The sequence below is a fragment of the Podarcis liolepis genome, assembly GCF_965112155.1.
Source record: "Podarcis liolepis genome assembly, chromosome: 5".
Taxonomy (NCBI): domain Eukaryota; kingdom Metazoa; phylum Chordata; class Lepidosauria; order Squamata; family Lacertidae; genus Podarcis; species Podarcis liolepis.
Genome location: NC_139556.1, coordinates 64,807,761 through 64,831,755, shown reverse-complemented (window position 1 = coordinate 64,831,755; position 23,995 = coordinate 64,807,761). Strand labels below are relative to the sequence as shown.

The 23,995-nt window shown below is 42.9% G+C and overlaps 1 protein-coding gene across 2 annotated transcripts in view; it reads left to right on the top strand.

Moving 5' to 3' along the window:
* IGF2BP2 (insulin like growth factor 2 mRNA binding protein 2) overlaps positions 1–23,995 on the top strand; it is a 59,823-nt gene that overhangs the window by 24,041 nt on the left and 11,787 nt on the right. For both annotated transcript variants that reach the window (XM_083506460.1, XM_083506461.1), the window contains exons 3-7: positions 10,395–10,443; positions 13,896–13,947; positions 16,020–16,083; positions 17,474–17,746; positions 22,031–22,165. In XM_083506460.1, the coding sequence (XP_083362586.1) occupies positions 10,395–10,443; positions 13,896–13,947; positions 16,020–16,083; positions 17,474–17,746; positions 22,031–22,165 (573 nt within the window). The remainder of the gene's footprint in view (positions 1–10,394; positions 10,444–13,895; positions 13,948–16,019; positions 16,084–17,473; positions 17,747–22,030; positions 22,166–23,995) is intronic.

Here is a 23,995-nt window from a genome sequence, read left to right as displayed (position 1 = left end):
TTTTATTTTGACTATGGCAGACCAACACGGCTACCTATCTGTACTGGTCTATGTTAGCTCACTGAAAATCAGAAGATGGCAACTTTTGAGAAGTGTTATGATATACTGTTAGTTGCTGTGGGGACCTGGTTCAAATGCTCTGTCTCTCCCACCACACCTGTGAATTCATTTGGTAGCCGTAGGCCAACCATTATTTTTTTGTCCTCAACCCACACCCCAATTCCTTTTTCTGCAACGGGAGGATAATATTGGGCTGTCTTGCAATGTTGCAAGGGTTACTAAGGAAATGTTTGGGAAGACATATTAATATTTCCTGTGAACACTTTGTGTTGTTCTTAGGACTAACATCTTCTTAGAAAAGGCTTAACCAGCAGTGAGGGGCAAAGGCCTCAGAAATGTTTGTTATCTTTTTTAAATAAAAAATCATAGGGCCAAGAATAAGAGTTGCTTGGCCCTTCTTTTGTTTATTTTTCTCTGAGGATTCCCTTCACTGAGGCAGAAACTGAAACCAAAAAAGGATATTTATTCCTGTTTGTTAGTTTGAAAAGACAGGTGCAAATGCACTACCATAGTATGTTAACCACATTAGTTTCCGCAGGAAAGTGTTTGACTTGTGTACAGCTTGTATGTTCACACCAGTGAGCATTATAGGGCTGTTGTTTCTTTCTGTCTTTCCTCTGAATTTAAGAAGAAAAATAGTGCCTATCACTTTTTGCAAAGGAATGCGGGGGCGGGGGGGGGGGGAGAGCAGTCTACCCAACTATTTATTTTCAAGAAAAAGGTAAATCAACCCCCATCATACTCCTGAGCCATCTTTCAAAACAAGATTATACCCACAAGAGAAAGATCAGTTCCAGCAGAAAAGCAATGTTAAACTGCTAGTACTCTCGTAAGAAGCATGGACTTTCACCAGCAGTTACTAGGGTTTTCTTGTGAGTAAAGCGTGCTGGTGAACAATGTATGTACCTGCGTAAGCATACCCTTTAAATGTAATTGCTCTGTGGGGTTTTTTTTAAAAAAAAGAGAATGAGATTTATAAATAGAATAACATTCACCGAGTCCTTCAGTTTGGATACATGCAAAGCCAGTTGTGCCATAAAACTTATCATTTGAAGGACTAGGGCAAAACTCCATCTAAATTGGTGAGTTCAATGCAAATGCTGTTTGTGGTTTGTAAAAAACCCTATGGTCTATTGTATCTAGACTCCCCTGTGCTGAAACAATGGGCTGCGTGCCCTCTTGTGGCAGGATAGAAAATGACTTTGAAATCAAACCACCTGAGGTTCACTGTTCTCTCCTTAAGAGAGATGTTCTGTCTCTTGCAGGAGAGCAAACTTTTTTTTAAGACACTGGTGTGCAGTGGTCTGTTAGGGCAGACCTTGTTGGCAGTCGCTGCCTAGATGCTCATGCCCAGTTGCAATATGCATGCTGCTTATCTCCCTAAATGGGCTGGGGTGGGGGAAGGGATGAGCATGCCTAATCAGTTTGTAAGGATGGGCTGTAGTTCAGTGGTCAGGTCCCAGGTTCACTCCCCAGTATTTCTGTGTGTGGCCAGCAAGGAGAGCCCCTGTCAGTGCTGAACTAGATGAACCACTGATCTCCTATGGTAGTCTCCTATGTTCTTCTTTGGGGTCCCCTCCTCCAAGCAACTGCTTTTATATTTTCTGACTTCTGGGGTAGGGAGGGACACTGAATTTGCAGCTCTGTGGTGGGGGAAAGAGGTGTGCTGTCAGGATTTATCAATGGGTGTGCTTTGTGTGCATTTGTAGAGTAAGGGGGAAGGGATGCTTTGGAGTTGCATTGTGATGAGAGTTGTTTACTGAAAGGTGTGTCTTGAGCACACACTTGGATCATACATTTCCATTAGCCACATTTTCGTCCTTCTTTCCTACATGTAGAGGAATTTGTGCTGATGGCATACATAGTGTGCCTTTGCTAATTCAGCATACCCTGTTTTAGTGCTGGGGCTCCCCCTGAAGCTGACTGTCCTTTTTTAAAAAAGTACTTTTTTGTACTAGAGAGCCCATTTGTTTCTCTGCTGTCACTCAGCCTCCTCCACTGCTTTGCTGCTGCTGCCCTGCATACGTCTATTGAACATTCCAGGGTTATATAATTCTCTCTCAGTAATCTTGATCTCATTCTTGATCTCACGATGCAATCTTTAGTAAGTGATTCACACAGCCCACTGCCCCCAATTCACAAGTTTGTGCTAAAAGCTTTAAATTGGTCACGTATGGACTTGTGCTTCACTCTGAGCACTAATAAAGAACCTGTATGTAACATTTTTGCCAGGTGTTTGGTATGCTTCAAATTGATCAGTCAAGACTATTCTCCTTATGGACATTGTCATCAAGCTGAAAACTATTAAATACCTCTCACTTGCCACATGAAAGAAAACAGTACTGTCTAAAGTCTTTTATCATTCTTTTCGGCTCCACTTGCAGTGCTGTAAAACTCAAACCCATAGTTGTTGTTTGGATTCTCCCCCCCCCCCCCCCGTTTTCTGCAACAGTTCTGTCAATTTCAAACTTTTCCAGGAGGTCTTAGCTGGATTTAAAATAACAATAAAAAATTGCCTTACTGGTTTATTTTCAGATTTTATTTTCACACCATGTAATCTGTGCTGCTGCTGCTGCAGACTTTGTAAAAGAAGCCTAGAGGGGGCTGAAGTGTGGAACAAATAGACTTTAACAGTGTGCAACTCTCTGCTACAAATTATTTTAAAATGGGTGCTGCCTTGTGTGTCTTTTCTCTGCTGGTGTTTTCGAGAAATGCTTCCCTCCATTGGCAAGTTAGAAGGATGGATGTGTGGTCTTATTCAAGAGGTGACTCAGATCACATGTTGAGTTCTTTATATCAAAGATTTATTACTGCCCATTCCTCGTCAAGTAATACCTGCCACTGGGTCAGTGATACCTCTAGCTTTGCTTTCTCCAACTCTGATAGGCAACTCTGTATGTGCAGGAAAGCAAGTAGAGCATCAGTTTCCCTCTAGTACTTCAACAGCAGGGATGGGAAACATGTGGCCCTCCAGTCATTAACTGGACTACAATTCCAACCATTCCTGACCATTGGCCATACTAGCTTGGGCTGATGGGAGTTGGAGTCAAACAACATTTGGACTAGTAACTCTGATGGAGGGGAAGTGGTCCCAGGTTCTCTCATGACACATCTGTTACAGAGGATGCAGAATCTGGAGAAGCCTAGGCTGAACATTGCTACCCAGTGTATTCATTTATGACTTGTAGGTTTGTTTATTTTGGCAGACCTTCAGCAAGGAGTGAGTGGGGTAGCACTGGGGCGATTTGGAGGAAGGGGTAGTTTGGGTGGTGTTCCAGTGTGGTGGGCTGTGCTTGTTTACTTTTCATACTCTGCTTCTGGCTGAGTAATGGGAACTATGCTTGAGCAGAGTTTATTGATTCATTTGATGCAACACTAAAACAGGTGCTTTCATTGTTTTCCTGTCTTGCTTAGAAGCCTCCATCTCACGGGTGATGCAAATGGACTCATGCTTGCACCTTGACATTGCCCTTTCATTTCCACAGTGATGGAGCTTTGAGTCAGGCTAAACTTGCGAGAGCTGGCATTGAATGTTAAAACCATAGAAAACACACCCACTTGAATGAGTGGTAAGAAAGCCCTAACAGCATTTTGACTGTGTTTGCCTTTAGCTAATCTCTCCCTCTCCCTCCAGTCTTCATTTCTGCTCTCCTTTCATGACCCTTCATTTGCCAGCTTAAAACCAAATTAAGTTATTTGGAGTGGTGGCTAGTGCCCATTGCAACAGGTAGGGTGGAAGGCAGGGAGACCAGCAACAGGTAGACAACCAACTACTTCTAGTTTTGACAGGGTTTCTGTCTTGGGCCCGGTCTTATTCAACATCTTTATCAACGACTTGGATGATGGACTCAAGGGCATCCTGATCAAATTTGCAGATGACACCAAACTAGGAGGGGTGGCTAACACCCCAGAGGACAGGATCACACTTCAAAACGACCTTGACAGAATAGAGAACTGGACAAAAACAAACAAGATGAATTTTAACAGGGAGGAGTCTTGGTTGACCACAAACTTGACATGAGCCAACAGTGTGACGCGGCAGCTAAAAAAGCCAATGCAATTCTGGGCTGCATCAATAGGAGTATAGCATCTAGATTAAGGGAAGCAATAGTGCCACTGTATTCTGCTCTGGTCAGACCTCACCTGGAGTACTGTGTCCAGTTCTGGGCACCACAGTTCAAGAAGGACACTGACAAACTGGAACGTGTCCAGAGGAGGGCAACCAAAATGGTCAAAAGCCTGGAAACGATGCCTTATGAGGAACGGCTAAGGGAGCTGGGCATGTTTAGCCTGGAGAAGAGGAGGTTAAGGGGTGATATGATAGCCATGTTCAAATATATAAAAGGATGTCACATAGAGGAGGGAGAAAGGTTGTTTTCTGCTGCTCCAGAGAAGCGGACACGGAGCAATGGATCCAAACTACAAGAAAGAAGATTCCACCTAAACATTAGGAAGAACTTCCTGACAGTAAGAGCTGTTTGACAGTGGAATTTGCTGCCAAGGAGTGTGGTGGAGTCTCCTTCTTTTGGAGGTCTTTAAGCAGAGGCTTGACAACCATATGTCAGGAGTGCTCTGATGGTGTTTCCTGCTTGGCAGGGGGTTGGACTCGATGGCCCTTGTGGTCTCTTCCAACTCTTCTATGATTCTATGACCCCATCCTCCTTCCTGCTGGGTTGTACAAGGACAAAATTAAGACTGAATGTGGCCTGGACTGCATTAGGCTGGTCCTTTGCCAACATAATTTGAAACCAGTGCCATTGCACTGATATGTGACTTAAAGTGTGAAGCTTTGCCTCTTGGCAGTTAGCAACACTTCGCAGAGTCATCAAACCTAGATATACAGCTTTTGCTGATAATGAAATGTTTCCACAGTACCTATTTCAACATGATACAATGTAGAATAGGTTACTGATGGGGCTTTTGAAACTGCTTCCTCTCATGAATCTAAGGTAAACTGATGTCAAAATCCTACTTTAACCTCTGAAATGTTGTCTGGTTTGGAACAATGGGATTCAGCATAGGTTCCAGATGAGTTTCTGTTGCTTCAGGAGTTGTGCTTGTGATTCTCTTTGAGTTTAGTCTCTTCCAGATGACCTCCTTATTGAGCATTCATCCTAATTAGTTTGCAGGGAGATAAGATGACATTGGCCATTTAATGAGCATTTGTTCTGATTTGTTTGCAGAGAGGTTAAATGATATTTCAAAGCAAGTGTTATCCCACACTTTCCAGTGGGTCTGTTGCCCAAGACCTCCCAATCAACTGTAATTGCATAACCTGATTTTGCCTGGCACCTGATCTAACCTCTCTGAAAAGAGCTACAATCTAGAAGCGTCCTTAAACGTTTCAAGGGCTGCTTACCTTCCTTGCAAGCAAGAAAATATAATGAATGTATTTCACAGGCAATAAACATGGTGGCCAGCCAGATGGGCGGGGAATGAATGAATGAATGGTGCATCTGGTATCATTTGTTTTATGTATTGGAGAGTTGAGAAATGAACTGAAAATCTACCAGGCATTGAAACAACTTGGGGAAGCAAAAGTTTGTTGTTGTTGTTGTTTAGTCGTTTAGTTGTGTCCGACTCTTCGTGACCCCATGGATCAGAGCACGCCAAGCACTCCTGTCTTCCACTGCCTCCTGCAGTTTGGTCAAACTCATGCTGGGAGCTTCGAGGACACTGTCCAATCATCTCGTCCTCTGTCGTCCCCTTCTCCTTGTGCCCTCCATCTTTCCCAACATCAGGCTCTTTTCCAGGGAGTCTTCTCTTCTCATGAGGTGGCCAAAGTACTGGAGCCTCAGCTTCAGGATCTGTCCTTCCAGTGAGCACTCAGGGCTGATTTCCTTAAGAATGGATACGTTTGATCTTCTTGCAGTCCATGGGACTCTCAAGAGTCTCCTCCAGCACCATAATTCAAAAGCATCAATTCTTCGGCGATCAGCCTTCTTTATGGTCCAGCTCTCACTTCCATATGTCACTACTGGGAAAACCATAGCTTTTACTATACGGACCTTTGTTGGCAGAAGCAAAAGTACTAAAGCATAATAAAAAAAAGTTTTTAAAGATTTTAAAGGATACGATTTCTCCCAAAGACTCCTGGGAACTGTAGTTTAAGAGTACTGAGGATTGTAGCTCTAGTGGGTAATTTCAGGATTCTTCGGAGGAAGTAAGGTGCTTTAGGTGTGGTTTAAATGTATGGTGTAAATGCAGCTAGAAAACAATGGCAGTAGTGTAACTGTGAGCAGAAACTAATAGACATGGTACAAAAGGTGGAAAGGAGATGAGGAGGGATAAGGCAAAGAAGCAGATGCAGGTCACAAATTCTTCATATGTAAGTATTTCACAGCCAGATGGATTGGCCACTGACAGAGTTGGCTATCCTGTCTCACATCACCCTGTACTGCAGACATGTGGAATAAGATTCTAAAGATTTGGGCTTCTGAGTCACATGAATGGGAATGTTGGCCTGCCTTCTCCATTGTAGCAGATGACTAAACATGGTGTATATTTACCCCACATAGAAATCCATGAGAGGATTAATGTTCAGTGAATTATTGGCAAGCAGAAAATTGGATTTGCCACTGGCTTCATGTTTCACCATTTGCACTAATATTTCTGTCACTGTATAAAGACATTTTCCATTGTTTGGATACATTTGATTTCTGAGAAAATGAAAGTGGAACCTGAATTTTCAGTTCAGACTGCGCTTGAGCTCTTACCTTACTGTTATCTGCTATTGGGGAATTATGTTTTAGTTTTCCCTGAATGAGCACTGCTGCTGTCAGGAGAGAGAATGCAATTATCACAATTTGGGATTGGCTGCAGAACCTGTGAGGAAGTTAACTCACCTTTTGTAATCTGGTAGAATGAGAAGTCAGTTACCTGGAGTGTCAAATATTGCTGGTGTGTTAGCCATAAAGGCGAAAGGGGTGGCTCACATAACGAAAGTGCATTTATGGTACGGTGTGTGGGTAGAACATTGACACATGCAAGCACTCTGCCTGTGGCTACTGTTGTGTCTCTTTTGACCCAGTGGCACAGGCAAATGTTTCTATGATTTCCCCACTCCCCAGTGTGAGAAACAAGAAGAGATTCAGCAGAATATCCCCCCCCCCCCAGCCAATTTCAGCTGCTCACTCCTGTTTACTTGTCTTTTGGCTCATGCAAGGTTGTTGGCAACTGTTCCGTTATGCATAGGGGGAAGATCTCTGATAGAGCTTCTCTGTTGCTGGAAGGGGGCAAGAGACGAAAGCTGATATAGGAGAAAGAACTGAATGTAACAGGACCAGGGAGGAGGGATGAAGAAGCTGGCAAGTGTCGTCGTTTCCTTTGGGGAGGAGGATATAAGGGATTATCTCAGTGTGGAAAGAGAATGGGAGAGGAAATTACACAAGATGGGTAGCAATACTTTGGGATGCATATGGGGATGGAAAGGTGAAAGTATAAAAGAAAAGCCTTTCCCGCTGGATCCAAAAAGCCACAATACCTTCAGAGCAAATGTCTGCACTTGGCTTGAAGAAAGATGAACGATGGAACTCATTGCTACTGTGGCAAAGAATACAGCAATTTGCAAAGATGAAGTAGACATTAGTAGAAAGTTATGTCAATAATTGTGCACAGACTCCTCCTACATCTACCACCATTTTGAGACTAGAGGGCCTCAGCCATTTTCAGCCAACTGGGCCTTGGGCTAGCAGGTTTGAAAGCCCCCGATGTGGAAAACATAGGATTTCCTTGCTGAAAGTAATATTTGCATAGCAAATTTATTGCGTGTGAACTGGGGAATGCACAACAGCATGTTGTATCTCTTTAGTAGCACCCATGGCTTCTGCATCCCACCTGTGACCTCGGACAGCTTCTCCAGCCCAATGCCCTGCATATGTTTTAATAAGAACACACAAAAAGCCTGCTGGATCAGGCCCATGGCTCATCTGTCCCAGCGTCCTGTTTTCACAGTGGCCACCCACAGGCCTGTAGGAAACCCACAAGCAGGCCCCAGGCACAATAACACTCTCCCCTCCTGCCATTTCCAGCAACTAGTGTTCAGAAGCCTGAGGAGGCTAAAGAGCCATTGATACCCTTATCCTCCATGAATCTGTCTAATCCTCTTTTCAAACCATCCAAATTGGTGGCCATCACTGCCCCCCGTGGGAGCAAGCTCCCTAGTTTAATTATGCGCTACAGGAAAAAGTGATTACTTTTAGATGTCGTGAATTGTCCGACATTCAGCTTCACTGGATTTCAACTGCAGATATGCTGGCTGTGGCTGATGGGAGTTGTAGGTCAAAACATCTGGAGGGTGGCGGGTTGGGGAAGGCTGATGCAGAAGTAATATCAGCACATTGCTTTTCCTGAAGGCAGCCCTGTTTAGGGAAGCTTTTAATGTTTGATGCATTACTGTATTTTAATATTTTGTTGGAAGCCGCCCAGAGTGGCTGGGGAAGCCCACCCAGATGGGTGGGGTATAAATAATTTATTATTATTATTATTATTATTCCTGTTAACACAGAGACAATCACTGCTTCTCACTGAAGGAGATGGAGCTGCAACACATGGTCTTAAAATAAATTAGTTGGTTGTTTGTTTTGCAGTTTAATCTTTGCTTTGTTGAGGCCTCCAGTCCAGGCTTGATATGAATCTTCCCCCACTTCCCCCAAAACAACCCTAAACTGGCAGCCCAAATTTTTCCTCAATGAGTGTACAGGGTTACAAAGAATATCCATGCATTTTATTGTATATAAACATTGTGACAAGTTTGTTTCGATGGGTGTGCATGTTCTTGTGCAATGTTCACACATCTATCTATCATCTACCAAAGTACTTCTATACTGCAGTTTCATTAAAAAACAACAACATTGGTTTACAAATAAACACACAAAAATCCAAATAAGTTTAAAAAGCAACAGCAGATGGTATACACAGCCATAAATGGTTTTCCCAATACCTGTGTGTGAAATGGCTCAGGGAGTTAATACTTCCCCAGTTTTCCTTTTCTATTATGAGCTCATAATTTTTGTGGAGCCCTTTCCGTGTGTTAGAAGGTTTGAAGATCAGTCACTACTTGTTAGCTTGTTTTAATGCAGGGGCCAGTGCTAAACCCCCCGGCCTTAGGCTAGGCAGCGCTCCACAAAGACCCAGCGCAGGGGCAGACCAGATGGGAACGGCCTGCCCAAACTGAACACTCAGGCCACTGTCTTCCCCTCTAGCCGCTCCACATTCTTCCCCAATAAAAAGGAAGTGACTCGCATTTACGAATGAGGAATGCAGTGGCTCCCATGCTTCACTTAATTTCAGTCACTAATTTCACAATTAATAGAGAAGGAGAAGAATTCCAGCACTCTTTCTAAAATCCCCTAATAGTTCTGAGGAATAATCATACGTTGTCTGAAACACAGGAGGGGGTGGACAGCCTCTTCTTGCCTTTCCTAAATGGTGCCCCGGGGTTGGGGATGTTTATGAAGCAGCCCAGTGGTGAGGATTTACTGGGTGCTGACTGTCACCCTTTTTGTGTAATTTGCCTTTAAGTCAGGTCTCACTTCAGCTTTACTGCCTGTTTACTGCGACAGTAGAGTTCAGTGCATGCCAAAATGTACTACTCAAACTTAGTTTCTCCCTAATTTCAGATTCCCAATGCTTGATAAAACTATTTGGGTTCTGGAGCATTTTCCATAGTGCTGTGCAATCCATTTGTAAGTAAAGTATTGTCCCATACCTGGCTTCTCCCTTAATGAACATAGCACTCAGCTGTTAATGAAGGAAAGTGAAGCTTATATTTTGAGTATGCCTGCCAGTTCAAGTTTGGGCCAGGATCACTAAGTATGTAATCCTATACACACTTAACTAGGAGTAAGTTTCATGGAATTTAATGGGGCTTTCCTCTGAGTAGATATGCATAAGCTTGAACTGTAATTTATTCATATATTGATGTGAAAGCAGTTGATGAATACAATAAAAGCACATTTGAAATTCGGATAGTATAGCTGGCAGGGGTTGGTGAATTTCACAACATCCATTTTCTTAAATATCCAAATGGATTAATTTTGGGTTACACTCCTGGTGTTGTGTTTCACTTACTTGTTGAGGCTGGGTTGCTGAGAATCCCAAACATTTATTGTGCTTCAGGGTGTGGAAGACAATAGATGGAGAAGTTATAGTTTGTACCAGCTCTTCATATGCCTGGCTACTGTTAAGGAACAAATGGGGGGGGTGTATAAAGGGTTCACTGTGCTGTCCTAGTTATCTCTCAGCTAAAGTTGCTGGTGTGTGATGTCAGGAAAGCAATTTCTTGTCCCGTGACTCATGTGATCTCTACTTTTGGGGACTTTATATCTTTACAGGAGCAGGAAGATTCAGATCCGGAACATTCCCCCTCATTTACAGTGGGAGGTAAGTGTACAGAAGGTTTTATTATTTCCTGCTACCTCCTTTCCCATAAGAAAATAAGTATATTTTCTTACTTGTTTACGGCATTTAACCAGGCCACCCAGTAACATGGTTTTCTGGGCAGCTGACAACATCTAATAAAAAAATAATACAATATTAAAACCACAATATCATAAAAAAGAAATTGCAGCATAAACATTTCCAGCAGAGAGAGAGAGAGAAATGTAGTTTTCCCACAAGTATAAAAATACTCAGCATATAATGCAGTGGTTCAAAATGCTAAGATCATGGGTTTTTAAAGGCTCACGACGTATTTGTGCTAAAGTTATCCAGCAAGTGTCCTCCAGAGAATGAAATTGTCATTGGCTGCCACTTCTCCATTGACTAGACGTTCTTTAGCTAAATTGGGATTTAGGGTCCAGGTGGCCTTCCTGATGTGGTAGGGCTCACAACTCCCCACTACCGCCAGCTGGCATGGCCAGTGGACAAGGGCCATGGGAGATGTAGTCCATCTGCACCTGAAGGACCATAGATTCCCCATCCCTGGTGTGTGGAGAGTGGGGTTGACAGAGAAGCACACCAAAGCGCCCAGAGGGAGTTTAATGACCTCTGTCTTGCAGGTGGTCTCTGTAGTCCATTACAGCTTTTTAAAATCAGCCGCCTGATTTTTCTTGTCAAAACTGAATAAAACTGGGGACTGGCCTGCAGTGCCTATTATGAACATACAGTCCCACCCTACGTTCCCGCCTTAGGACTTAATTATCTCATTCAGTTTTTTTAACATTCATTTCATTACAGTTATTTATATCCTGGCTTTCAGGATGAGAATCCTTCCAAAGTAGCTGAGAGGAAACATTAAACTGCATTTAAAAATGAAACAAAAGAGGAAACAGTACTGATATAGTAAAGAAAATCAGGATCCTTCCCACAGGGCAGTTGGTGGTAAAAAGGTGCTGTGTGTGTGTGTGTGTGTGTGTGTGTGTGTGTGTGTTCCACCTGTAGCAGATGCTGAGGTGTTTTTTGTCTGCCACCTCCTCCATAGAGGATAAAACAGGCCCCAAGATAGAACACTTGCCACCCTTTCTCTTCATGGGAAATCTTAGTTTCACACTACAGTGGTACCTCAGGTTAAGAACTGAATTCGTTCTGGAGGTCCGTTCTTAACCTGAAACTGTTCTTAACCTGAAGCACCACTTTAGCTAATGGGGCCTCGCGCTGCTGCTGTGTGATTTCTGTTCTCATCCTGAAGCAAAGTTCTTAACCCGCGGTAATATTTCTGGGTTAGCGGAGTCTGTAACCTGAAGCGTATGTAACCTGAGGTACCACTGTATATTTGAAGCCTACATACACACAAAAAACCCCAACAACCACACCCCTATAGGATATGTGGCCTGCTGCTATGGAAAGAGGAACATGTGATCAGGGATCTCGCTTTGCATTGGAAACCCATTCTCTTTCCAGATATCCAGCTTATATGTACCTTTGTGATTTTCATTGCTTTTTTTTTTTTTAGTGATTTGCTTGTTGCTTGTTTTTTTAAAAAAATAATATTTACATCATTTTTATTTGTTTGATGTTGGCTGCCATGGCCTCTCAGTGGAGAGGTGGGATCCAAATGTTTTAATAAATAAATGCAACAGGAGAAGTCGGGGGGTGGAGAATGTTTATCACACAGCAAGGACAGCTTAAACGACCTCTTGCGGTGGCCGCATCCTAACAGAAGAATCCAGTGGACGTTAGAACAGTGTGATCCAAATAGTAAGCAATGTGCATTGTCCATGTTTTGGGAAATAAAATACAGACAGTGGCACCAGGTCTAGGAAGCTTCAGCTCCCCCAATGTTTTTTGGCAGGGAGCAGTGCCCCCCAATATTGAGGGGGCCGCCCCATGACCACCGGGTGCCCTCCGCACGCCGCAGCCCGGGAGCTGGGCTACAGCTGTGATGAGTGAATAAAAAATCATCATGTGACACGTCACGTGACCGCGCCCCCTCAGTGTGGGAGGCAAGTTGGTGCCCCTGAATAAGAACAGCCTATATCAACAAGGTAGAACATCTGGGCCTAGACAAAAAATTGTGAGCATCATCTGGGGCTTTATCTGCTCCGTTGACACCCTGCACTGGGAAGGCCTGACTCTGGATCCTTCACTACAGCACACATGATGAGGCAGTGTGATGTGAAAGCCTAGGGTTCGTTAGTCTCAAGGGTTATAGAAAGATTTTTCCAGAATGCATCTTTTTGTGTGGGGAAAAAGCCTTTTGGGGTACAGGAACGTTTGCTGAAGGGGCCTCTTATGCTGATCCTGTCAGCCAGAAGGCATAAGCTTGCTTGTTACACACTGGGTGCAGAGCATCAGGAATGACTACATGGCGTTAGTTGTTTTTCTTAGTCATCCTCATTCCCACAAGGACGATGACAAGGCTCTGATTAGAAGGCCCCCTTGCTGCTTCAGTACAAAAGTTCACATGACTCACTGGCAGTAAGTCAGGTGGTTGAATTCCTGGTTTCAGGTGTTGGATGAACAGGACAGCTTAATTATTTAGTTCTGGGAAGGGTGCTTCCTGACAATCTGTGCCTGTGGCTCTTTAGGAGGGAAGAGTCACACTTTAATGCTTCCTGGAGGTTTACTGCTATGGCTGCTAGCCAAGGGGACTAGGATGCATCTTTGTAGAGCCATATTTTTGCAGTGCACAAAGAGGACCTCTTGTGCCCAATCTCATGCCCTGAAGCGAGACCTCCCATGACTGAATTCACCCCTATGCACAACATGTTGCAGTTAGGTCCTCAGTGAGTTATGCTCATGCCAGACTTCCCTGTAGGACAGGGAATAATTTTAGAATAACCTGCCTGGCTGACTTTAAAAAGCAAGTTGTTGGTTTAGTTACTAAGTCTCTGAGGCAGCCCCACTCTCCTCCTCGTGCTGCAGCTGAAGTGGAGAACCTCTGGCTCTCCGGATGTTGCAGGATTACAACCCCCATCACCCCTGATCGTTGGCCATGCTGGCTGGGCGCGATGGGAGTTGGAGTCTGACGACCTGCAGAGGACCAGAGGTTCCACTTCCCTGTGCTACCAAATACATGTTAGAGCCAAGGACTGATCCCGTTCTGATCCTTGGTTAATTTATTGGCCTAGCTGTGACTGATTATTGAGAGAAGTCTAGGACTTTTTCTTAGCTTCTGCCTCAGAAAGCCATTTCATGCTTGCAACTACACCAAATCCCTTTAAAGAAATGTTGGGAATAGTTCTAGCCTACAAAGGTAAAGGCAAATTATTCAGACATTATTACGGCTCTGAAATCCTTGATGAAACAATTGTCTCTTTCCACAGGCTTGGAGCCTAAGAGACATGCATTGATCACTGGTTTGTTATGGTTCTGAAAAAGTTCTGAGACAAAATTTGTGCCTCATTCGTCCAAACTATTTCCCCTCACATAGTGCATCCTGGTTTCTCTTTCAGGTACTAGATGGTCTTTTAGCTCAGCATGGGACGGTAGAGAATGTGGAACAAGGTAAGGAAATGTCTTGCTGCTCTCACTCTTATCATTGGTTTTTATTCAGGCATCTTGAGCCTTTCATATAGCTTTAAGTGCTTATATATAAATGATTCATTTCACAGGGACTGTGGTACTTATTAAACATCTGCTTCATAGTACTCTGGAGTAATGTGCGTCCTTACTGTCTCCCGTGCAATAAAATACAGGGACATATTTTAATAGGGTATAAATATGTAACATGTATAGGTAACATTGTCTTGAAGCACCCCCTAAACATAGAATTATTCTGGACTTCAGGGTAATCACTGAAGAAAAGCTTATCCAATAGCCACTTCACAAGTTGGTTTTGACACACAGGCGTATTGGCACAGGAGAAACACTGTCATGTGTGAAGTGTCTAGCTGTCGGGAGAACACTTATTGAGCTTGTGTGGTTGACACCAGATTCAAAGCAAATGTACATCCACTTTCTTATCCCCAAATCCTCTGAAGGAGACTCTTGCTGGATGCAAGAGTACTGATTTATCTGACTGCATTTTTAAATCAGTTGTGTTATTCTTTCAGGGAGCCTGAGATACTAAAACTCTTGCTTGCTTGCTTGCTTCTGCAACAGTGGCAGATCAAATAAACTATTAGGCCTCTTCCTTCAAGCTGCAGAGTTCTGACACTCTCAGCATTAAAAACTTCAGGCCAGAAGTCAGAATCTGCGGATGACCACACGCCAGAGACATTACAAAGACTGATAGTTTCACATTATGACAGCCAAGTGATTTCCACATTCCTGGCCTTTCCCCCTTTGCTGTCTAGACCACTTAACCACACACAGCTGAGCACATATGTGTATCTGAGAGGATGCATGAGAATTACTATCTTACTAGTTCTGGAGCATTTAGATTAGTCTAGATAGAGGGAAAATAGAAGGCACACCCACCCCACAATATACCATGTGCTTGTTTGTATTTGTTGGAACTTGGGCAGCAGTAGTGCCCTGTATTTGTGTGTGATATTGAGAATGATCTGCATCTCCTTGGTTTACCTAATATTCATAGTGTCTTTCTGTTGAAATATGAAGAAAACTCTGTTGGGGTTCATACATTGGCCTGGAGGCAGGTTTTCAGCATAAAACCAGAAGCACTGGATATAGAAACAAACCAGAATGAACATGTTCTCCATGTTATTATGCCTGATATGTTTCAGAATTAGAAAATCCCTTCATTGGAAGCAACTTACATTTCTTACGGACAATTTGCAAAGATAAACCTCTGTAGCTTTCTCCTTTCTTGGTTTGTACTGATTCTAATTCTGAAAAAAACACTTTGAGCATAATGAAACATTTTGTTGTTTTTAGAACCTGTTCTCTCTGGGGTTTTCAAGACTTTCAGTATAAACCCCTGTTTTGCCTATGAGATTTTTTTAGATTTAAAAACTACACAGTAAATTAGGTTAGTTGTCTAGTCACAACTTGCTTCTGTCTTTTCATTCAGCAAATTCTACCCTGACAGACACAATATCCTGTAAAAGAAATTGATAATCTTTCAAGAGAATTAATCTATGAATGTAACCAACAGTCATGCTAAGTGCTTATCAAAGTCATCTCATTAAGCAGAAAGCTGATAGAGGGACATGTTGGAGGAACTGGTTCACAGGATTATTTTAACCCATGACAGCCATGGGAAAATAACTGTTTTTGTCATTTATGTGCAGAGAAAGTCACAGGCTAAATTCATCCTGGATATGGTTTTTCATGGTGCTGTGAGCTAACAGAAATGTGGGATAGTGATGGGTTGCCAAAAGCCAAATCCAGGCCAAATGTAGCCAATGGCACTGCATCTCCAAATCAGCCTATCATAGACTGGAGTGAAGTTCTGAATCTCTGACATTGCTGCTGTGGGCTGAGGTGACCATGTGAGTTTCTTAGGACGCAAGATTCTCAATATGAAGTTCTAGAAAACATTTTGTATGACAATGAATACGGGGGATAGGGTGGAGAGAAACTCAATAAATTAATATGATTCGAAACAGAAGCTCCTCTTGTGATATTCTCCCACATGGTAACCCAAACACTTGTTTCTCTCCGCTTCCCTTCAGTTAATACAGAATCAGAGACAGCAGTTGTCAACGTTACATATGCAACAAAAGAAGAAGCGAAAGTGTAAGTGGCAGTTCTAAGTGTAATTTTTACTCTTTCTTATCTTTCTGCTCTGTTTTTTCTCCTGACGATGTTCTCCGAATTTTCTTCCTTTATTTGCTGTAACAAAACTAGTGTGTGGTGCATTATGGCCTAGCAACCACTGTACCAGAAACATCCATCTATCTACCTATCTGTGCTATTTGAGTGCTAACCAATGAACGGTTTCTCTGAGGGCCAAGCAGAATAGCTACTGAGAAATGGGAGCACCCTGTTTGACCGGGATGGGGAAGCTGTGGCCCTACCAGATGTTGCTGGGTTTTAGCTTTGATCAACCCTTTCCAACCTGACACTTGGTCAGGAAGATGGAAGCTGTGGTCCAGCAACATCAGAAGGAACACAAAGTTCCCATCCCTTATGTATGAAATGCCAAATACTTCCAGCAAATGAAAAAGGGGACAATGGATTCCACATTGCTTTGACCAGTGGAATTTTATTCTAAGGACAGGACTGGCAAGCACCACCTTTGTGCCCATAGAAAAACAGAATTAGGGTTCCTTTATTTAGTGCACTTAGCTGCAGATAGTAAACAGTATCCACAAAATGCAAAATAATATGGCCCCAATTCAGCTAGCATTAGTTGTAATTTAAGGTTGCAATCCTAAACTCACATACAAGTGAGTGACTCCTATTGCACTTAACAAATTAGGTTGGGCTTCTTAGTAAGCATACTTGGGTCTATGCTGTTGGCCACAATTTTTAACTCTCAAGGCTTTCAGTTGAAGTTAATAGGAATTATTATTAGCTAATTTGGCATTGGTAGTATTTTTTTAACCTTTTAGTGATTGCTAATCATTTTTGGCATGAATGTGTTTTTCACAAAATATGGGCAGTTATATTCTCAAGAGTAGACTTCTAATTTTCACAGTTTAGCCTTTTCAGTTGAGTTTTCTGTTTCACAATCCGTTGAATAATAATTCACAGGAATCACTTGCAAGAGCCACAAAACAGAGGTAGGCAGAAGTAGATAAGGATCTACTGATAACTTCCTAGGTGATTTGAAGTAGATTAACAAGGAACTATGACTCCCAGTTGTTCACCAATAGTAACAGCATCTAAAAACTCCCTCACTCTAAATGAGGTATCTTCAACCTTTTTAGACTCGGGACCCAAAAACGTATTTGGAAACCCATTTTTTAATCTTCTACCATATAATAAATGGTCGTAGTGCTCCTGTTGTGACCCACCAGTTGAAAACCAGCACACTCAAATCATACTACTGAAATGAAGGAAGTTTTTTTGGGGGGGTGGGCTGAGAAAATATAAAGAACTGAACCAAGGAATGCTGTTGGATTTTTCTTTAGGGTTAGTTTATTGTCAGGGAGGGAAAAAAATCCCCTTTTTTCTGTTTCAGAGCAATTGAGAAGCTTAGTGGTCACCAGTTTGAGAACCATTCCTTCAAGATTTCCTACATCCCAGACGACGAGGTGAGCTCCCCTCAGCCCCCTCAGAGATCCCGGCGTGGGGGCCACTCTTCCAGGGAGCAGGGCCCCTCCCCTGGGGGCTCCTCGCAGCCCAAACAGCTCGATTTCCCACTACGGATCCTGGTCCCCACGCAATTTGTTGGTGCGATCATAGGAAAGGAGGGCTTGACCATAAAGAACCTTACTAAGCAAACCCAGTCCAAGTAAGTACCACAAATGGTTTAATTTCCTTCCACAGGGGCTCTGTCTGTAGCCTTTATGTCCCTAGTTTGTGATTTTTTAAAAGACAAAATGCAGAGCAGTGGGCTCTGGTGTGCATTGTGTAGCAAAAGCTTTGTCTCTTGCAGCAAATTTTAATCCCTTTCTGATGTGTTTTGTATACCTATGTGGACGTTGTGGCTTGATAGGTATTACAGCCCTGCAAGTGTGATGGTTAAATTGTCCTTTTCAGGCTCACTCTGTGTTTGCAGAAATTCTGGATAGTTTCACTAACCTGTTTTGTTATGTACCGTCACCCAAAGCCCCTTTCCCCAGAGTTTGTTGTTGCTGTTGCTGTTGCTGTTGCTGTTGCTGTTGCTGTTGCTGCTGCTGCTGCTGCTGCCAATGTTATACCACCAGCAGCCTATAGCTGGTTGCTGCTATTCAGAACCAAATATCTTCTACATAACTGGGGTGCAAGGGGTGTTTATAATATTTTAATCATTTTGTCATCAAATTGCTACTGTAATTATTTTCTGTAAGCTCCTCCATCTCTTCCTGGAATAGTTTAATAACTGTACTCTAACCCTGATCATGTCATCTGCTATTTAGCCAGAAAAACATATTGTGTGCAACAACATTATGCGTAGGAGATCATCAAAACCATCAAAGAGTATTTATAAGAAAATATATATGATCCTACAACTAAGAGAGACCTTCATTTTGCATTAGGAAGCTTGCTATTCCTGTGAAAGCATTATCTGAGCTAGTCAAAGTAAAAAAGATGAGGGAGCCCTCTCATCTCCTTTAGAGAGGAGCAAGAATTCCTTTGACTATATTATTTGATGCTTGGTATTCTTAAGAGCACAATAGTTTTTTCAAGGAAGTTTTACATTGGATGTAAAATGCTATATATGTTACATTACAGTGTACGATTTGGGTTTTATTGAAGCTGAAACCCATTCCTTAGGTGTAAAGACCTTGGAGAAGGAAACTCATGCTGGGAATGTAGCACTTTGAACTATAATAATAATAATAATAATAATAATAATAATAATAATAATAATAATAATAATTTTCTTTATACCCCGCCCTCCCTAGCCAAGACCGGGCTCAGGGCGGCTAACACCAGGTATAAAAACAATGGATTAAAATACAACTTAAAAACAAGATTAAAATACCACATTAAAATGCAGCCTCATTTCAGTAGAAACTCAAATCAAAAACTTTTTTTGGGATGAAAACATCAAATTTTCACCAAGCCCAACTATCCAGACTGGTCCTATGCAGGCCAGAAAAAAAAGTACACTTATGTAGAGTACACTTCGTCTTGTAATTCAAACTTCAAATCATTTCCCCTAGTCTTCATTTTTCTCAAAAGATTATTCTCCAGGTGACACGTTAAGCTAAAGATTAGTGTCCGTTTTTCTATATCAAAGCTTGTTTTGGCGAGACACTAAGTATAAACCTGTGTGAGCTAGAAAGGGCAGGAGTCTGCCTGTCCTGATCACAGTTTGAACTTGTTCCGCCTCTGGCTCCAGCAGAAGTAACTGCACTTCTTGTTTGCGTAGGGTCTGTGTGCATAACATCCCATGCATGCAAACTACATGATGGTGATCCTGGAAATTACTGCATGGTTTGGGCTTATGGTCATTGAGCTTTACGCTTTTTTTGTCTTGTGCAAATATTGCATCCAATGTATGGCCACCTGGTGGACCTAGAAGTGGGACATGCATGCCTGATGAATGGGTGTGATCCCATCCAGTCTACTCTGCTACATACCTGGGCTCTCCTCCAAACTAGTTCCACATTTGTCATTTTTAGTCAGCAGTGTTAAGCTCCCACACTACTTTTCTTTTGCCACACTGCAAACAAGGATGCCACAGGATAATGGCAGTGACTAGCAGGTCTGCTTAACCCAGCGATGGAGAACCTTTAGCCCTCCAGATGTTGCTGGACTGTCTCTCCCATCATCCCTGACCATCGGCCATGTTGTCTGTAGCTGATGGGAGTTGGAGTTCAATGATATCTGGAGGACTACAAGTTCCCCAAACCTTATTGAATCCTCCTAAGTTCCTCATCCCAGAGCCACCACCCACCCCAATATTGGGATGCTATGGCTTCTTTACATGTGTGATGTTCTCCTGCATTGCGCCCCAGACGAAGGCCAGCACAAAGGAAACCGGTGCCATGTGAAGGTTAAATGACTCATTGTGGCAGCTGCTTCTCGCAATACAAGACGTTTTGTGTGCAGTGCCACATAGATTGGGCTGATCTTTTTGATTTAATTTTACTTATTTATTGGGTGGGCGAGCCTCATGGTGGCATGGAGAAAAATTGCCTGGTCTCCAGGATGAGCTGCTACCCACAGACAGCTTGTCTTGCCCACAGGAAGCCATTTACAAACAGCCTCCACATAGTGACTGTTTCATGTGCACCAGCCTTCAAAGATGCCTTATAAGATATTGCATTGTTTTCCATTTCTGCAAGGTCACTCACAATCTGAATCGAAATGCTAGCTTGGTTTTTAAATGCATGCAAATTGTGCTAATGTCAAAAGGCCAATGAATTATGTATTTTTAAAGACATTCTTTGAGTCTGTTTATACATACGATTCTGGGAGCATAAAGGGCCATTTCTGTACCGGCAGTCTAGCTGGTGTGGGGTAGAAGCACTTTGGGGACGTTGTCTGTGGTCTCCCTGACTCTCATCATGATGGTGACTCATGAAACGTGGGTGGGGGTGATGATGCAGCTTGTGCAGTCCTGTGCGTGAATCGAGCATGAAGATGCTGTGGCCCTCCAGATGTTCTGGGACTACAACTGTCATCATCCCTGACCATTGGCCATGTTGGCTGGGGCTGGTGGGAACTTGAGTCCAACAACTCAAGGAGGGCCACAGTTTCTTCATACCTCATGTAAATTATTATACCAGTTTTGCTTGCAGCAGGGGCAGATCATTTTTTAGCTCCTGTATTAGGGTATGTTTGAGTCTATCCATGCATGCATATACAGTGGTACCTCGGGTTACATACACTTCAGTTTACATACGCTTCAGGTTACAGACTCTGCTAACCCAGAAATAGTACCTCGGGTTAAGAACTTTGCTCCAGGATAAGAACAGAAATCGTGCGGCGGCGGCAGGAGGCCCCATTAGCTAAAGTGGTACCTCAGGTTAAGAACAGTTTCAGGTTAAGAACAGACCTCTGGAATGTATTAAGTTCTTAACCCGAGGTACCACTGTATATTCATGCACTCTGCTTCATTTAAATTTGGTTCCATCCAGAATCCATTTTCAAGGGGTTAGATAGGTGAGTAATCCTCTATAGAGAACTCAGTCATTCCTGGGAATCTCCCTTTGTGGGATCCAGAGCATTGTTTCTCTGTAAGAAAGGGAGATGTACTGAGCAAGAAATCTAAACTTCTGCAGCAAAGCTAATCTTTCTTGCTTCTAACATAATTGTATTAATATTTAAGATAATACTTTTTTGAGGAAGCACATGATATGTTTACTGCTTTGTAGCCTTTCAACATCATCTAATGTGTCCAGGAAGATCTCATAATTCAGAAAACAGTGATTTGCATGGCAGCCAAACCAGAGAAGCATTTAGCTGTGATTTTCTTTCACTCAATTTTTTATCCTCACAACAACTGGTGAGTTAGGTTAGTCTGAGAGTGAATGGCCCAGGGTCACTCAATGAGCTTCATTTCTTAATGGAGATTTGAACCTACGTCTCGTCAATCATGGTTTGACATTCTAACCACTACATCACTCTTCTACACTTTGGTGTCTTGGTCTCTCACATGTTCAAGCTCACATAATCTCATCTCCTTCCTTGACCTCTTGGGTTTGCAAGAAGTGCAAAATTGTGGTTTCTGCTTGCCCTGAAACAGAATTGGAAACCATGGTTTGAAACTGGTTTTTGCGTCATTGGATGGCAAGTGTATACCTTAATCTGCTGATGTAATAGCAAACAATGGTTTGCTATGAACGTGGGAGTCAGGAAGGGCATCATAGCATGAGAGGAATGAGCACAGGAGCTAGAAGCTTGCTCATGTAATGCTGAACCATGTATAAATGTGAACCCTAAATCTTAATGCTTTTCTTGCATTATCCTTTATTTATGTTCAATGCTTGCTTGAAGATGGGTTCTTTGCTGGTGGTTAATCATGTCAAATAGCCTTGTACACTGTTACATGCAGTTCCTTCGCTGGTTTGTTAGGGTGCCAGCTTCAGGCACCTTCCTCTGACCCCTAGCAGATTTCTTTGTATGGGCTCTGTTGCTGCAGGGTAGATATTCATCGGAAGGAAAACGCTGGTGCTGCAGAGAAGCCAATCACCATTCACGCCACCCCAGAGGGGTGTTCAGAAGCATGTCGCATGATACTTGATATTATGCAGAAGGAGGCTGAAGAAACAAAATCGTAAGTATCACTGGCATTGATAGGGAAAGCACGAAACAGAACCTTTAGCACCTCAAATAGCAAGTCTTGCATGCATGTAACATTGTGCATCGAAGGTTCATACCACACAAATTCGCCTTTTAGAGCATACACAATGCCTTTTGCCTTTTCCACTTCTACAGTCTAACTTCTACAGGCTGGAATCTCAATCAGCTAGAGGGAGAAGACAAAGAAATACCATCTCGAATTGACCCACAAGGAGTAGGGATTCTGTATAGTCTATATGCCTTAATTAATATATGTTTGGGAATTAATACATTGCGTTTTTATTGATTAAATAAGCATTTCTACCCTACCATAAGCAGATGCTCCTCATGCCCTGAGAATTAGCTTGAAGTTTCTCTACAGGGCTATGACTCAGTGTCAGAACATATGTTTTGCATGAACTAAGGTTCTGGGTTTAATCTACAGCCATAGGAGCCAACTCCTAGGTGCTGAGGTCCCTTCACCTCCCCCAATAAAATATTTGAGGGGGCTGCCCCCCGCAGTTGACAGCCATTGTCATTCAAATGGTGTGTGTGTGCCGTGTCTCATGATCTGTTTTGTGGGGTGGGGCTGCCCCCCACCCCAATATTTTATTCAAGTTGGCTCCCTTGTCTCCGGCATCTCCAGCTAAAGGATTTTTGACTGTAGCATGACCATTATAAGATTCTGGAAAGCATCTACCAATCAGGATGCACAGTAATGGGCTTTGGGATCAGGTTGCAGCTCAGTGGCTGAGCATCTGCTATGCTTTCAGGAGGTCCCAGATTCAACCCCCAACATCTCTAGGTAGGGCTTGGAGAAACTCCAGTGGTCTGACTTGCTATAAGGCAGTGGTTATGTTACATTAGGTGGAGTAATGGACTCTGTTTAAAGCACCTCATATGAAATATATGTAAATACATATGCCTGCACTCAGGCACACATACTAATTTGGTCCAGTGGTGAAGGCCTTAACCCCATTGCTAGCTGAAAAGACTCCTTTGTGTTTTTTAACACACACCCCTCCCTTTTCATGGAATGGATGAGGTCTTGCTGGATCATGGAACTCCTGGTTATGTAAAGATTGCAGCCAGTGTTTCATTCTACGGCAACTAAATAAATAAAGCCACCATTGGCGTATGTCACCTCCTCTCCCCACCTTCTTTTTTGGCCATTTCTAATTTTAGCACACTGGTTTCATTGTAGACATTTGAGAAGTCATACATCTTTTCACATCCTGCATTGCTAGGCCTGATGGACTGATTTGGCCCATGTTAATAGGTGGCTGGAACCCTTTGAGTAATGGATCTGGACACTTATATGCTTTGTGGTCAAAAGCAGGCTATAGGAAGCAGCTATGTAGCTAGGCTTGCTTGGCAGCAGGGTCCCAAATGCAATAGTTGCAAGGGTGGTAATGGCTTGGGTGTGGGGTTTATGAAGTCTGCTATGCAGATCACATCTATGTCATTGAAATGCAACTAAAACAATTGTTGCCTTCTGTACGTGTCATTACCGTGAACCCTGAAAAAATGCGGTGAGGAGAGAAATTTAAATACTGCTCTTTCACAGTTTAGCTTCTTTTGTACCTGGAAAAACAACGTGTGTGGCCAAGTATTTATGAAGCCCACTGGTTTTACTAGGACGTTGTAAAAGGCTGCAGATAATCATGGTTATCCTGTACAATGCTGGGGGGGGGGCAGTGTGTGTTGGGAAATGTACCATGGTCTTCTCAAAGCAGCAACAGTGAAGACTTTGGAGCTGCATCTCTCTGTATTGCTGAAGAGCCCTGTAAAGTCCAGCTAGGGAACCTACTTCAGAAAGGAGGAC